This window comes from Haliotis cracherodii, unplaced genomic scaffold, assembly GCF_022045235.1.
Source record: "Haliotis cracherodii isolate W230 unplaced genomic scaffold, xgHalCrac1.p SCAF_8, whole genome shotgun sequence".
NCBI lineage: Eukaryota > Metazoa > Mollusca > Gastropoda > Lepetellida > Haliotidae > Haliotis > Haliotis cracherodii.
In genome coordinates, this window is record NW_027266341.1 from 54,927,890 (window position 1) to 54,945,668 (window position 17,779).

Here is a 17,779-nt window from a genome sequence, read left to right on the forward strand (position 1 = left end):
CAATCCCATAGATTTTTGTTGGTGGAACTTCGATCAAAACCGGCTTATCTATGATAAGTAATTTCTTGGATTTTCGTCACCACCAGGGGGCGCCGCAGAATGGATTTAAAGCATATACATCACTGTTGCAATTAACTCTGAATTGATGTCTGAATTTGATCAAAACCGGCTATATCTAAAATAAGTAATTTGGGCGGCCATCTTGGATTTTCGTCACCACCAGGGGGCGCCGCAGAATGGATTTGAATCATATACAGCACTGTTGCAATTTACCCTGAATTGATTTCTGAATTTGACCAGATATTTATCATTTACTGAGCAAAGATTGACACCAGTAGAGACTTCAGCCAAATTGACGGCCATCTTGGATTTTCTGCCACCGGGGGCCTCTGGTGCGCTAGATCCATATCCAGAAATGTTCCGATGTTTGGTGCTTTCTCAATATTCTCATACTTTTCTGTTTTATGTCACTTTACTTACAAGCCAATTGCTTTTTGTTGCTTGATCTTCAATAACAACAATCTATTAATATTTAGCCGAGATTCTACAGTTGATTCGGCGAGTTAAGAAATGCTGATCATACGATCTTCTTTCGCCCTGAGCCAGGATGTATTTTCGATACTATTTTACTGGATCAAAAACTCAAAGGCAAAAATAATTGTCAGTATATGAATCCTATAAATATATTAACAATTGGATATTGATAATAAGAAATATTTTAGGGGTAGGTTTCTCGGCAGGATAAAGCCAAAGGATGAAAACGGTATCCGTTGGGGTTGGAATGTGATGAATATTCAAATTAAAAAGGTCAGGTAGGTAATACTTTCATTGTTTACAAACAAACATGGCGTTGCCCTTGTATTCCGGCGACTGAGTAAGAATTGATTCGGAAATATTAAACAAATTACTTGAATAACAGATCACATTTCAATTAAGAAATATTTTGTGTAAAACAAGTTTCAGATGGAACTGTATTGAGTGAATGAGTGAGTGAGTATGATTTTACGCCGCTTGTTGCAATATTCCAGCAATATCACGGCGGGGGACACCAGAAATGGGCTTCACACATTGTACCCATGTCGGGAATCGAACGAGCGAACGCTTTAACCACTAGGCCACTAGGCTACCCGACCGCCCCTGGAACTGTATTGAAGTGATATATTTATGCGCACATTCCAGGTGAATGTACCGTTTGTGTACCGTTTATGTACCATTTTTGTATCCTTTTGTACCGTTGTTTCGTCGATAGACTTTACGAATGACATTATATAACAAAGAGGTTATCATGCATGTAAATTTCAAAGTATCTTTTATTAGGAATAAACACCATGCAATGGTTAATGGCTAATGGAGACTCGTCGTCGATAAATACAACGTATATCCTGAATACAGGCTGTGTTCCATCCCCTTGTTTTAACGTCATTATTATCAACGCTTTTAACGAGATTTTGATCACACTCTTAAAGATCACCGGTCACTACAACTGACATTAGAACTGGACGAATGTAGATTTCATTAGACATCGGTCAACGTTCAAAGGTGGAATTCTCATATAAGTGGCAACGGCCATGCAATATTACGTGCATGTAAGTTTCAAGGGTGAAAGGTCTGGTGTTTGAGTGGTTGCTGGAGACGAGTTTGCCAATCAGATATTTCAACCCTTTAGACAAAGCGACTGCCACTTTGCATCTTTCGTGTATTTGTTGAGATTGGCTTATTTCAAGGAGTTGTTCAGATCACTCTGTCAGGCGTTGTCCTGCTTGTCCAAATAAATAATTCTTGAATATTCTCATATTTTTCTGTTTTATGTCACTTTACTTACAAGCCCATTGATTTTTTGTTGGTTAAATTTCGCCCAACACCGACTATCTAAAATAAGTAATTTTGGCGGCCATCTTGGATTTTCGTCACCACCAGGGGGCGCCGCATACAAGACTTGAAACATATACAGCATTGTTGCAATTAACCCTGAATAGATTACTGAATTTGACCAGATATTTATCACATACTGAGCACAGGTTGACATCTGTTGAGACTTCAGCCAAAGTGACGGCCATCTTGGATTCTCTGCCACCAGGTGCCACTGGTGAGTTAGATCCATATCCAGAAATGTCCGGAATGGTTCATTGTATAAGAGTTTCAATTAAGCGTACATAATTTTGACGAATTCCAGCCTTAACCGCCCCACTATAAATACATACTAACGCAATAATTAGCCGAGATTCCACAGATGTAATATTCCATTAGTTAGACAGACATTAGTGAAACCGTCAGTTATCAGACAGTGAGTTTGGGGTTTAATTAGAATAATACCCACAGCTGCAATGGTACAGTCCTAACTACTCAGATGTACTGTGATTAAGGTTTATGTGTAGATATCCAATCACATTACGGTTTCAAGCACAATTGGAGTGCTACAAAACTGGGGGTGTTTATGTACTACGCTAGCTGTTCTGATTACCGCATATGTAGACAAAACCTAGTGCCTGTGATTATGTAGCCGATAGGGGAAAATAGCGTTCGGAGAGACTCGTGTAGCGCATTCTTCATATCGAATCTCATTTTCGAACTTTGGGTTTGGAAAAAAATGTTTGAACCGTTCCTTGCCTTTCCGCCATCGACCTATCTATCAAACTCATTATGCTGACACGTCGCGATATAACTGAAATACTGTTAAAAGCGGCGTTAAACCCAACTCACTCACTCTAATTCAAGTGATTAAAAAACCGAATCGTTGAAAGTGCCAGCCTTGTGCAGCTGAACTTTGGAGCTGCACCACCAAAACGCAAAGTAATGTACAGAGAAATTGAAAACGGCCTTGCTCGACTAAAGAACCAACTTCAACAGGCAAAGAAGAAACCACTCGAGTACATGGATGCTGTTGGCCACCTACTTAGCCTTGTTACTAGACTCACATGTAGAATGTTTGCATCCATGTTTATAAATCATGCAACTTTGTAAAATCCAATTTATAAAATCCTTTACAGAAAAGGTGCATAGCATTAAAATAAATAACGTTAATATTCAACCCTGTCTTTGTTTATCATCAACTTGAATATCCCATTATCATCCTGAGGTAACAGTATGTTGAGTTGCTGTTCACTCAACCATAAATTGTGTTGTTTAAGCTGCCTAACTATTACGGGTGTCTAACCGATGAGAGGTTACCTCTCAGGCGAGTGTATATTGTTAGCCTTCAATAGTATATATAAAAAACTATATCTGTCTATATTTCCATACTGCCTACCCGTTTAGTACACACTTACTTCTGATCCAGTGATTTCACCACATATTCCCCCTAATATGTAATTGGTAGGATGCGGTGGGCAGTATAAGTAGTGAGTTGAGTCTAACCGCATTTAGAACTATTCCAGTTATATCACGGCGTGTTAGTTTATTGTGGGAGGAAAGCCCGTCTTATGCATGTCTCGGAAGTATACCACTTTGTTGAAGCCAACGAACACGGTTTATGATGCTGACAAACCTAGAAACATAATCGGGGCGAACCGGGATTCCAACCCACAATTAAAGGTTTCTGGCGTGGCCAAGGGACGCAACTCTGCCCCCTCAGTGTAAATTGAAAGAAGAAATGTTTTATATTACCGAAGTACAAAACAAGATGGGTACAATGTGTGAAGCCCATTTCTGGTGTTCCCCGCCGTGATATTGCTGGAATATTACTAAATGCGGCGTAAAATCATATTCACTTACCCACATTACTATAAAAAACACATAACGTTTATGTATGCTTCATATGTCCTTCATATGAACCTCACTCTATTAATATCAGGCACAATGACTTGGTTGATGCATGTTATCGTAGATCGATGCTCATGATATCAATCACTGGATTGTCTTGTCCAGACTCGATTAATTACATACAGCCGCCATATAGCTGGAATATTGCTGAGTGCAAAGATAAACAACAGATACAAACAAACAAAAATAAAACATTGTGACTGATAAAACTGACAAACATTCTTTATGTGTTTCATCATTCGTTCTCGTTCAATCTGCTATACCCATAATTAAAATAACTGTTAAAGACCTAGTTATGAAATGCAAACAGGAACGTTGTGGCATTAATGATAGAGTCAAAATACATTTTATGAATAGCGAAACACATTCAATACTTAATCATATATCATGATCGATTTTACTGACGTCCAGGGACCGGGAAACTTATTAGCCGAATGAAAGGAAGTATTTGTTGCGCAAATATCCGCGGATAATCCTTAGTAGTTCCGTGTAGTCCTTGCGTAGATACGCAGACCATTTACAAAAATGTGTACGTAGTCACCGCATAGATACGCAGACCACATGCAAAAATGTGTGCGTAGTCACCGCATAGATACGCAGACCATTTACAAAAATGTGTGCGTATTTCCCGCATAGATACGAAGAACACTTACAGACATGTGTGCGTAGTCACCGCATAGATACGCAGACCACATGCAAAAATGTGTGCGTAGTCACCGCATAGATACGCAGACCATTTACAAAAATGTGTGCGTATTTCCCGCATAGATACGAAGAACACTTACAGACATGTGTGCGTAGTCACCGCATAGATACGCAGACCATTTACAAAAATGTGTGCGTAGTCAGCACATAGATACGCAGAACATTTACAGACATGTGTGCGTAGTTACCGCATAGATACGCAGACCATTTACAAAAATGTGTGCGTAGTCACCGCATAGATACGCAGAACATTTACAAAAATGTGTGCATAGTCACCGCATAGATACGCCGAATTTTACAAAATGTCCGCGGAGTTTCTGCGCGGGATACACAGTATTATTTTGCGAAATAAAGTAAAAGATGTTTGCGCTGTAGTCACTTTGTATTTATCAACAGATCGAAGGTTCGAATCCCAGATACGCCATGATGACAATCCTTGCCAGCACCGTTTCCGAGCTCTTGGGGTTCACCACAGATATGTATCAATTCAAGCATTCCTCCCACAAGCTGGTATGTCGTGACGTAACTGGGATAGTGTTCAAGGCGGCGTAAAACCCTTACTCACTCACTAAATCACATTATTTTTCACGTAGTTACGGCTTTGAAATACTATTACTAGTATGTTGTTTGCGGACACACACGTGTAGACATTATGTGTGTAGGTTCTACAGGTCATGATCCTGGTGTCTCCAGCAACCACTCAAACACCAGACCTTTCACCCTTGAAATTTACATGTACGTAATATTGCAAGGCCGTTGTCACAAGGCCGTTATATGAGAATTCCACCTTTGAACGTTGACCGATGTCTAATGCAATCTACATTCGTCCAGTTCTAATGTCAGTTGTAGTGACCGGTGATCTTTAAGAGTGTGATCAAAATCTCATTAAAAGCATTTAATGACGGTAAAACTTACACGGGGGTGGAACATAGCCTGTATTCAGGATATATGATGTATTTATCGAGTTTCCATTAGCTAAATGCATGGTGTTTCTTCCTAATAAAAGGACTGCCTCCGTGGTCTAGTGGTAAAGCGTCCGCCCGGCGAGCGGAAAGTCCGGGGTTCGATCCCGGCCGCGTCATACCAAAAGACGTTAAAAGATCATGGTTCTTGTTGTTACCCTGTCTGGCGCTCGGTACATGCACGTTGCTATATAAGTGCAATAATCTTGAAACCCCATTTCACCTCAACTCACCTAATAAAAGAAATTTTGAAATGTGCATGCATGATAGCCTCTTTATTATATAATGTCATTCTTAAAGTTTATCGACGAAAAAAGGTACAAAACGGTACGAAAATGGAACATAAACGGTACACAAACGGTACATTCACCTTGAAGTGAGTGAGTGAGTATGGTTTTACGCCGCTTTTAGCAATATTCCAGCAATATCACGGCGGGGGACACCAGAAATGGGCTTCACACATTGTACCATGTCGGGAATCGAACCCGGGTCTTCGGCGTGACGAGCGAACGCTTAAACCACTAGGCTACCCGACCGCCCCCTTCACCTTGAATGTACGGCTAAATATTTCACTTCAATACAGTTCCAGGGGCGGTCGGGTAGTCTAGTCGCCTAGTGGTTAAAGCGTTCGCTCGTCACGCGTTCGATTCCCGACATTGGTACAATGTGTGAAGCCCATTTCTGGTGTCCCCCGCCGTGATATTGCTGGAATATTGCAACAAGCGGCGTAAAACCATACTCACTCACTCACTCACTCAATACAGTTCCAACTGAAACTTGTTTTACACAAATTATTTCTTAATTGAAATGTGATCTGTCATTCCAGTAATTTGTTTAATATTTCCGAATCAATTCTAACTCAGTCGCCGGAACACAAGGGCAACGCCATGTTTGTTTGTAAACAATGAAAGTAGTATCTACCTGACCTTTTTAATTTGAATATTCATCACATTCCAACCCCAACGGATACCGTTTTCATCCTTTGGCTTTATCCTGCCGAGAAGAGAAACCTACCCCTAAAATATCTTTTTATGATCAATATCCAATTATCAATGTATTTATAGGATTCATATACTGACAATTATTTTTGCCTTTGAGTTTTTGATTCAGATAAAAATAGTATCGAAAATACATCCTTGTCCAGGGCGAAAGAGGATCGTATGATCAGCATTTCTTAACTCGCTGAATCAACTGTAGAATCTCGCCTAATTATTAATAGATGGTTGTTACTGAAGATCAAGCAACAAAAAGCAATTGGCTTGTAAGTAAAGTGGCACAAAACAGAAAACTATGAGAATATTGAGAAAGCGCCAAACTTATCTATTGAACCATTCGGAACATTTCTGGATAAGGATCCAGCGCACCAGAGGCCCTTGGTGGCAGAGAATCCAAGATGGCCGTCAATTTGGCTGAAGTCTCAACAGGTGTCAATCTTTGCCCAGTAAATGATAAATATCTGGTCAAATTCAGACATCAATTCAGGGTTAATTGCAACAGTGCTGTATATGATTCAAATCCATTATGCGGCGCCCCCTGGTGGTGACGAAAATCCAAGATGGCCGCCCAAATTACTTATTATAGATATAGCCGGTTTTGATCGAAGTTCCACCAACAAAAATCAATGGGATTGTAAATAAAGTGACATAAAACAGAAAAATATGAGAATATTCAAGAATCATTTATTCGGACAAACAAGACGACACCTGGCAGAGTGATCAGCAGCACTCCTTGAAATAAGCCAATCTCAACAAATACACGAAAGATGCAACGTGGCAGTCGCTTTGTCTAAAGGGTCGAAATATCTGATTGGCAAACTGTAGGAGATACGGTGATGAAACAATATTAATGGATTTGCTCAGCTCGAATTTCTAATTCTTGAAACATAAATCCAATTTTTGTGAAAGTATATTTACAAAGAAATAGATAGACAACACACAGTTTTCTGGATATGCAAGTTTCGGTGACAAACAGTACAAAATAGTAAAAAAGCTATAAACCCAACGAATCCCATAAACCTGTGGCTTATGATAGTGTCTAATAGTACTGGTAGCCGCCCTTGGCGCCTCCGAAACCACCAGCAAGGCCACGGCCGAATCCAACGCCCACGACGCCATTTCCAACTCCGAACCCTCCGACACCGTTTCCGACACCAACTCCATGTCCGACACCAACTCCGTGACCGACACCAACTCCATGTCCGACACCGTAGCCGTTGCTATAGGGGGTACCGTGTTGAGCGGCGGCGGCGTGGTTGGTAGCAGCGCCGTGAGAGTTACTGTGGGCACGGGCATTGGATCCGTAATTGTTGTGGGCATAGTCGTTGAGGACGTTGGCGCGAGCAGCAGCAGCATTGTTGTAGTCGTTGTATTTAGAAGCAGCGGCATTATTGTTAGCTCCGGCAGCATTGGCAGCATTCTGGTTGTAGTAGTTCGATTTCTTAGCAGCGTTGCCGTTGGCGGCCTGAGCGACGTCATTGTATTTGTAGGCGTTGTCAGCGTTGTTGGCGGCATATTTGTCGTTGTTGTGGGCTGCTGCGTTGGCAGCGTCGTTGTAATAGTTCTGAGAGTACTTGTTGGCATTAGAGTGTGCAGCGTTGGCGTTCTGGGCGAAGTTATCCTTGTAGTCCTTTCTGTTGTAGTTGAGGCGTTCGTAGTTGTTGCCGCCGGCGTTGTTGTGGTGGTGGAACTTCTTGACCAGATGGTGTTTCTTGGCAGCATCGTTGTAATTACGTCTGAAGTTGTCCTTGGCGTAGGCAGAGTTGACACTGTCGGTTGCAGCAGCTTTGGTATTGTAAAGGCTGGCAGCATCGGCACCGGCGTGGTCGTACCCGTGTCTGTCGGAAGCTGCAGCGTCGGTGTTGGACCTGTAGGCGTTGTTCTTGTCAGCAGCAGCACCGGATTTGTAGTAGTCGTTGCCTTGGGCGTTGTTGTAGCCGTTCTTGTGGTAGGCAGCGCCGGCATTGTTTCTCTGGTAGTCATTCAGGTGAGATCCGTATTTACCATTTCTAACATTGGCAGCATTGGCGGCTGAATCATAATGGTTGGAGTGCTGACCATGGGCGGCGTTATCGTACAGACCATGTCCCTGCTGACCGTATTGTTGACCATGCTGACCATATTGCTGACCGTATTGCTGACCGTGGCCGTTACCGTAGCCGTAGTTGTTTCCGTAGCCGTTTCCTTTACCGACGCCTCCAACGCCTCCGACTCCTGAGAATCCGTGAGTTCCGTAGACGCCGTGGGTGCCGTGGCCGGCGAGGTTGTAAGCGGCCTGTGCGGCGGCGTTAGCAGCGTTTTTTCTGTCGTAGAAGGCGTTCTTGTTGGCGAAGTTGTCGTACTGACTTTTAGAAGCGTCATGAGCGTTGTCATAGTATTTGTTGCTTCCAGCAGCTTCGTTTAATTTGGCAGCGGTGGCGTGGTTGGCAGCACCGTTGTTGGCAGCGTGGCTGGTGGCGGCGCCATATTTACCGTTTCCGTATTGATTTGCGGCAGCGCCATGTCCGTACTTACTGTCCTTCAGAGCGTGTGCGGCATCGGCGGCGTATTTCTTGTTGGCGTGCTCGCGGTTGGCGTAGTTGGCGGCTCCACTGTGGTCACGGTAGTCGGCGAGGTTGTGAGCGCTGCTTGTGTCAAGGACTTCATAGTCGCCATCCTCGTTTGAGTTCTTGTTGTATTTCTTGTCGAAGCCGTAGTTGACGCCGGTGTTGAAGACGTCACCCTTGTTGTAGTAGTTGTTATTAGCGTGGTTGTTGTTAGCAGCAGCTCTGGCGGCGTTGTCTTTCCTGGCGTAGTGTTTGGCGGCGGCGTCGTGGTAGTTGGCTTTGTTGTCGTGGGCGGCGTCGCCGTAAGCGTTATTGGCGTGGGCGGCGGCCTTGTTGCCGTAGTAGTTGGCGGCAGCGTCTCCCTTGACGCCGGCCTGATCAGCTGCTTTGTAGTAGTGGTTGCCGTGGTTGGCGTAGTTGTTGGCGGCTTTGTTGTAGGTGTTAGCGGCGTTGTCGTATCTGTTGTATTTGTGGTCAGTGTTCTGGTTGGCGTACTGTCCCTTCCCGTAGTTGTTCACGCCGGCTGACAGGTGGCCGTTGTTGGCGGCGGCACCATTGTTGTCGAAGTAGTCGCATGTGGCAGCAGCCACACAGATGGCGATGACGGTAAGAGAGAGACACTGAAAACAGTAAGTAATGAGGATACACACACCTGCTTCACCTACATTGCATTAAACTACGATATCGAAATTCAGCTACCATGTTTACGAAACGTACCAATGCTTATTTCGTCATCCTTACGTCATTAATGTTGACAAAACTAGAACGTATGGAAACAGCGTCCAATATTGAAATACACGTTTTTAAAATTCCAATTATTTTGTTTTATAAAATATGACATTTTACGGTGATTTTAAATATTGAAGTTGGCTTAAGCTGTATATCACATTCAAACAAACTCGTTATTTTGAGATACGTGGTGGGTTTTAGATCTATGTGTATCTCAAGACTTGGAATAGATTTCTGTTTACAAAGATGCAGTTATTGGGGGGATAGGATTCTAACACGGAGGTGGGAGAGTATGTTGGGTTACAGAGAGGTCGTTGTAGAAAGAGAGTGTGGTTCCACAGAGGCGGTTGTAGAGAGCGTGTTGTTTAATACAGGGGTTGTCGAAGAGAGAGTAACGGGTTGCACAGTGGGGGTCACAGGGGGTCACAGGGGTCACAGACCGGTGTAAAGAGGGGCGTATTATAGACAGTAACGGATTACAGAGAGGTCGTTGTACAGAGAGTGACGGGTTAATCCGGCGTAGAGAGGGTGTATTCTTTCAGAGAAGCCGGTTTAGAGAGTGTTTATCATTTACTAATGACTGGATGACACAAACAGTGGTTAAGAGCAAGTACATTGTTTAAACCGACACATTTGTCAACTCAGTAGACAAGATTGGTTTATGGAAAAAATGTGTTACTTCCGTTTTAACAAAAACCCGATTGTGGTCAGATGTTATAAGCTAGTATGTATTGAATACGAATTTCTTGATACAACGAATCTACAATATTTCACAGGAGAAGCGAACTCAAGATATATTAGAGCAGTTTCCTGTGATATTTAGAAATGGTTACAATTGAGTCCTGATACCCTAAACATTGTGACACAAAACGGAATACTGAAATAAGAAGCAAGACATTTCAACTGCATCTTACCTTCATCTTGACTCCCACAACGGTTCCTGTCTGGAGATGAGATCCGAATGTGAAGACTCACCGGCAGTGTCCGTCTTTTAAAGCACAAACCGATTCCCGTTAAACTTAAAGAGCACGGCTACTGGGCGATCCGCGATATAGGAAATTCGAGGCTTCTCTCTTTAAATTTATAATTATTCAACAACAACAAAAGAAATGAACGGCTGGTCAGAATTAGGAGGGTCAAGGGACCCAACCCAAAGGGTCAGTAAATGATTTAAGAGAAATGGTCTCTATCAACGACCCAGAGCATGGGCGATGAAAAGTGTCAATTTTATGCCATTATTTGATTCAATACAAGTGTAAACCCTTTCTTAATCCGTGCGCCTCGAGATGGGTGAATGATAAGTGAACCAGGAATAAACCCCCTATTTACCCAGCATGCACCAGTCACGGGGAGTCTCGCCGATATGGATCAAGATAAATTGTGTTGTGCAACTTGAATCTATTACTTCAGCTTGACCGTATGTAGAAGCATATATTGTATATAATTACTTGAACTTGACGAAGCAAAAAAGAAAACAAACAAATATAACAAAGGCTGAAAATACCAGATACATCTGTAATTAAGAACTTCAGTTCAGGAAATCATGTGGTTGATCAAATAGATTTGTTCACAGTTTTCCGTTTGTCGTTTTCCTATCATCATGTTGTACTATGGAATACTAGAAGGGACATTGTCGCGCTTTGAAAAATCTGTTTTATTATACCAAAGCGCGACAACGACAACACGACAATGCGACTGATGGCCAGAATGGCGCGTTGTCGCGCTTTGGTTAATTTTGACAATTTTAGCTTGTTTTTTTAAAGGGCGACAATGCGACAACGCAACAATGTCTCTTCTAGTATTCCATGTTGTACGGAAAACAAATATGTCAATGTTTAAGACCTAACAACATTTCCCTTACGGCTTTTAATAATAAACAGCTTGAGTTGTTTGATAGGCATTACTTAGCAGTTGACGGATGACAAAGTAGACAGTTTATGGATAACTGCTTTAATTACTGTATAGTGACGTTTCGGTAGAGATCCTGATACCGGCGTTTGCCTTGCTCGACAACTGTATAAGGATCTGTACCGAAACGTCCCATTTACAGTAATTACAAAAGTTGTTATACATAGATTGTGTCTACTTTGTAACAAACAGCTTTACAAAAATTAAGTTTCTCGTTATTATATTTCTCAAACTTGTTTTGCCTTTGCATGTGTTTGTGATGGGTTCCTACGGTGGGGCTTAAGACCTTTTCTAACCCGGATCTTCACGGGTATGTAAGAGGGTTGGTACCGGCAAGGAGGTGGAGGAGTGAGTGGATATTTATATCACGCCACAGGAACACGTATACCACGTCGGGTTGTAAATACACGATTCTGGAGTCCCTTTGAGGTCGACAGTAAGTTGTGTCAGTGAGAGATTTGTTTGTTTGTTGTTTAAGGCGCACTCAGCAATATTCCAGCTATATGACGGTGGTCTGTAAATAATCGAGTCTGGACCATACAATCCAGTGATTGACATTATGAGCATCGATCCACGAAATTGGTATCAGTGACATGCATCAACCAAGTCAGCGAGCCTGACCACCCGATCCCGTTTGTCGCCTCTTCCGACAAGCATAGTCGTTTTGTACAGCAAGCGTGGGTTGCTGAAGACCTATTCCACCCCGGATCTTCAGGGGTCGGTATCATTACTATTTGATAGTGTTTCATAAACACATGCTCATGATACAGTCATAATCGCACAATCGACTATGGTTCAAGTCCGGTGCCTATGTTTAAACGTTGTGATGTGTCGGTAGTGATAACGTATCACTTACAAAAAAAAACTGCCGGGCAAAAGAAAATATAAACTTGAAAATTGGATTTGACCCAAAAAATTCTAAACGTTATCAAAACTCTGGTGACATACTTTTTTGCTGTTTTAGTCATATATTACATACCAACATAGAGAGCATTAGGTTACCAACATTTTGAGTGGTCATACTTCACCATATGACTATTGCTTGTAAAGTTATTCCACTTTCTAGTTTCCCCTACCCTGAAATCTAGTCCCGTGGATTCGACACTGGGGTCCCCCTTTATGTGGTGATTACTACCACTAAGCTGTGCGTCCCGGACTGCTTTCAAAGGTTTTTTTCATCTATGGATACATGACTTTCAAAAAATCATACTGAGATTTTGCCACCCCACGTGGTACCAGTATCTGGTCGGGCTCATGGATTAAACGTTACTAGTCTGAAAACAGTCGCCGAAACACTGCAAACATTAATTCCAAAACACAACTATGATACACGTATTAAATACATCCCGATCGAGTAACCATTTCGTGTTTGTTTCATATTTAGCCATTATCAAACATGGGCGTATACTTTCTTCTGCCCTGCAGTTTAGACCGGTAGTAGACAGAACATGTACACTAGATCATGTAGCATTGCCTTCGTAAGGTCGTTAGTTCCTTCAAATTTCGCTATTGATCGGGGTACCGTTGTACAAAGCGATCTTAGCGCTAAGGTGGTCTTAACTCCTATACCTTAACATGGAATTACGACAGGCGTAGCGGTAAGCTTGTTTTCTAAAACGGCACCATGGACAATAAAGTTATCGTTGGCTTCTTCTCATAATTCGCCCCGATTATGTTTCTAGGTTTGTCAGCACCATACCCGTGCTCGTGGGTTTCACCGAAGTGGTAAACGTCTGAGACCTGCATCACTTCGGGCTTTCCTCCCACATTAAGCTGACACGCCTCGATATGACTGGAATACTGTTAAAAGCGGCGTTAAACCTAAGTCACTCACTCACTTATTCCCTCTAGTTCATAAGCGGTATTTCGCTATATCTTAACTTGTATCAATATCAAATACCTTACTATTGGTCACTGAGGCGCTAAGGCGCGACAGGTCGTGTCGGTGTCATGCGTGAAGCAGTTCAGGTCCACCACGCTGGTTATTGACTCTAGGTTATCTAAGACATGGTGTAAAGACCACTCCTCGGACGCATCAGTAAGAGAAAGATCTAGAAACCTCTGGAGATGACGTACATGAAGATACAATGTCCGCTGCATAGCAAAAGGTGCCAATCCCTTATTATATCTCGGAGTCCCGGTACCGTCAATAAGAATGTGCCAGTTACGTGTTTCCAACAGCGATGCTTTCTTAACGACCAGCATAGTTCTCTCATGACAGATTCACTGTAGTAATATGAAAGAATCGGGAGCTGTTAACTTCTTTTGAGTAGTATTGATGCTAAGTAAAACGTTTTTCGACTAACACAATATGCCTTTACGCGATTAACATTCACTTCACCAAGTTTCATGATTTTTGAAGTACTACAGGTCTCCATCGAACTGGCCATGTTATTGTGTTGTCAAATAAATTAATTTTATAATCGTGCCCTTTGACTGGATTCTGTGGAGCGATGCTGTTTCTTAAACGAGATTGTCTGCTTATTTCCTAACATTTGAAAATTACTGAAGAAAGCAACACAAACATGTATTTCATAGTAACGTCGAGGTTGTGCATGGACGATTAATTTCTTTCAATCTGTTTGAAATAAAAGTATATGTTTTAGCATTTTCTACTTCAGTATACTGTATGTTCAGTAGACCACAGTGAATGAGTGAGTGAATGTCTTGGGTATACGCCACTTTAGTTATATTTCAACACTATCACGGTACCAGAAATGGGCTTCACGCATTGTTCCCATCGAACCTGGGCTTTCGGCGTGACGAGCGAACGCTTTAACCACTGGGCTAGCCCTCCATCCATTAATGTAAATGATCACCAAAACTGTGTACTTTTCAGATGTCCATAATGATGATAATTATGCTGTCAACTATGATCAAGAGAATAATGTTCATAAGGAACGTACTCCGTGGGGAACATAGGTCCCCAGCGCTTCATTGCTTGTCATGAGAGACAACTACATTGATCGGTTGGTCATGCTCGTTGACTTGATTGACGACGTGTCCTCGTACCCCGACGCGAGGGGCGTTGCACATAATGTCTATCACTGGTTTGTTTGGTCCAGACTCGATTATTTGCAGGTCATCGAGTATTGCTTGCGTGCCACCGCGGTGGAAATAGTTTTCTGTATTTTCATTTTAGTTTTTGACATTTTCGCTTTTTTTTGACATTTTCATTTTAGTTTTTGACTTTTTCGTTTTTGTTTTTGACATTTTCATTTTAGTTTTTGACATTTTGGCTTCACTTTTCAGCGATTCAGTATCTTCTTTGTACATGATTTTGTATGGCAAATCGTGTATATTTGCAAAAGGTTACAATAACATGAGTGAGTGAAATATCAAAATATTGAAAAACAGACTCCATGTCCCTTATGGGCCACCGTAACTTGAACGTACATTTTCCATGTTTTCGGGTGTTTTTATACACGATTATAACATATTTGGATGGCAAATTGTGTTAATTTGCAGAGGGTTACGATAAAAGTAAGTGAAATATCAAAATATTGAAAAACAGACTCCATGTCCCTTATGGGCCATCGTACCTTAGGCGTGCCAGAAACCTATGATTACGGGTTCAATTCCCAGATTTGCCATGATAATGTGTTAGATTTAGGTTTGCCTAAAGTGGGTTTCACCAAAGTGGTGAACGTCTCAGACCCGAGGCCTGTGCATTGCCTTCAGCCTAAAGTTGACACGCCGTGATATTAATTAATAAAATAATGTTCTAAGTAACATTGAATATTATTCGCTTAATGTTCACCAACACTACAAACAACAACAGTGGTGTGGTCTTAACGACGGTAGAGAGTTTCTGATATTACATAGGATCCTTACCTCTAAATCTGTTGGGTCGACGTCGAGACTGACTTTAAAAAAAGCGTCCTTAGACATCGGACGCGGCGGAAGGGCCTTCACCGTTGCTGGCCGAAATAACTCCTTGGACGTTTCAGTATGGAACTGACGTACTCTAACTTTATCACCAACCTGAAACAAACGCGCACCATGATACACAACGCAGTGTAGATTTCACTTATTATTAGATCATCTGTATCTTGTTTTTCATATCTTGTTGATCCTAAAATCTTTTCGTTTCAAAACTGTTTTTTATATCATCCCATTCGTCCGTCTGAACAAACATCATCCGAGGTTGGTACAAAATAACAAATTTACAATTTCATTAAAAAAAAGTCGAAGAAGGGAAAATAACTCTGGGTAGTTTTTGCGTCATTTAGTCCTAAGATTTCTGTCCCTGGTAAGCAAGCGTTGTAATTTTGGGTAAAGAAGATGGTAGTGCCACAAAAGCGCCACCTGTTTTTGTTGTAGAATTGGAATCGATAGTGGTGCGTATACATGTTGTGGTCGTATTTCATCTAGGTGTGTATTTTGTTTCTGTGGAGATGGGCGTTTGATCATATACGAAAACAGATAAGTGGAATCAGAATTTCGGAGTTTTGATGCATAACTGAGAAGACCGCAGACTGAGGTACGTACGTGGAGGGAAGGGTACGGAATAGCCCCATTTACTGGCAGGTGCTGTTTTTCTGGGACACACTTCCGACGGTCACCCGTCATAGACATCCCCTCGACTACCTCAACAGGAGTGGTTCTGTATCCGGGGGCACGCCCTGAAATAACACATGAACACTTAAACAGACAAGAGAGAGGGAGAGAGAGAGACACACACAGAGAGAGAGAGAGAGAGAGAGAGAGAGAGAGAGAGAGAAACGGAGGGTAGCAGAGGGAGAGAGAGAGAGGAGGGTGTATTAAGGTGCCACTTTAAAAACATATAAAAATCAACAAGAGCCCCCCTGTGGGTTACGAGGAACCATAAACACATACTACCAAGGTAAACTTAAAATATATGATAACAGGCAACTTCTTCAATAAACATACATTACAAATATAAACTCTAATACATGAACATATAACGAATGTATTCCTTATGCTGCTAACTGGGACGGCGTACAACAATACTTCTTCGCTTTGATTCAAACGAACGTGAAGCTTTGTTATGTTTTCTACACGTCTACCTGTCAGCCTACACGTTTACTTGTCAGCCTTCACGCCTGCCTGTCTATCTACACGTCTACTTGTCTATCTACATGACTACCTGTGTATCTACATGTCTACCTGTGTCTCTACACGACTACATGTGTATCCACATGACTACTTGTGTATCTGCATGTCTACCTGTGTATCTACATGTCTACTTGTCTATCTACATGACTACCTGTGTATCTACATGTCTACCTCTGTCTCTACATGTCTACCTGTGTATCTACATGTCTACCTGTGTATCTACATGTCTACCTGTGTATCTACATGTCTACCTGTACATCTACATGTCTACCTGTGCTTCTACATGTCTACCTGTGTATCTACATGTCTACCTCTGTCTCTACATGACTACATGTGCATCTTTATGTCTACCTGTGTCTCTTTATGTTTACATGTGTATCTACATGTCTACCTGTGTCTCTACATGTCTACCTGTGTATCTACATGACTACCTGTGCATCTACATGTCTACCTGTGTATCTACATGTCTACCTGTACATCTACATGTCTACCTGTGCGCATCTACATGTCTACCTGTGTATCTACATGTCTACCTGTACATCTACATGTCTACCTGTGCATCTACATGTCTACCTGTGTATCTACATGTCTACCTGTGCATCTACATGACTTCTTGTGTCTCTACATGTCTACCTGTGTCTCTACATGTCTACCTGTGTATCTACATGTCTACCTGTGTATCTACATGTCTACCTGTGTATCTACATGACTACTTGTCTCTCTACATGTCTACCTGTGTATCTACATGTCTACCTGTGTATCTACATGTTTACCTGTTTCTCTACACGACTACATGTGTATCTACATGACTACCTGTGTATCTACATGTCTACCTGTGTATCTACATGTCTACCTGTACATCTACACGTCTACCTGTGTATCTACACGTCTACTTGTCCGTCTACGCGCCTGCTTGTCTATCTTCACGCCTGCTTGTCTATCTACACGCCTACTTGTCCTTCAACACGCCTTCTTGTCTATCTACACGCCTGCTTGTCCATCTACACGCCTGCTTGTCCATCTACACTTCTACTTGTCCGTCTACACGACTGCTTGTCCGTCTACACGCCTGCTTGTCTATCTACACGCCTGCTTG

At 42.1% G+C, this 17,779-nt stretch overlaps 2 protein-coding genes across 2 annotated transcripts in view; both read right to left on the reverse strand.

Annotated features, from left to right (window-relative positions):
• LOC139449954 (uncharacterized) overlaps positions 1-17,779 on the reverse strand; it is an 82,271-nt gene that overhangs the window by 63,954 nt on the left and 538 nt on the right. Inside the window, exons 3-4 of the mRNA XM_071231568.1 lie at positions 16,096-16,229; positions 15,439-15,588 (exon numbers count right to left, since the gene is read on the reverse strand). Coding sequence (XP_071087669.1) covers positions 15,439-15,588; positions 16,096-16,229 — 284 coding nt within the window. The remainder of the gene's footprint in view (positions 1-15,438; positions 15,589-16,095; positions 16,230-17,779) is intronic.
• LOC139450758 (probable cyclin-dependent serine/threonine-protein kinase DDB_G0292550) lies at positions 7,461-10,691 on the reverse strand. The gene is made up of 2 exons (XM_071232579.1): positions 10,611-10,691; positions 7,461-9,587 (listed from the first exon to the last, which is right to left on the reverse strand). Exons 1-2 carry the CDS (start codon positions 10,614-10,616, stop codon positions 7,461-7,463), a joined length of 2,133 nt encoding a protein of 710 aa, XP_071088680.1. The 5' UTR covers positions 10,617-10,691.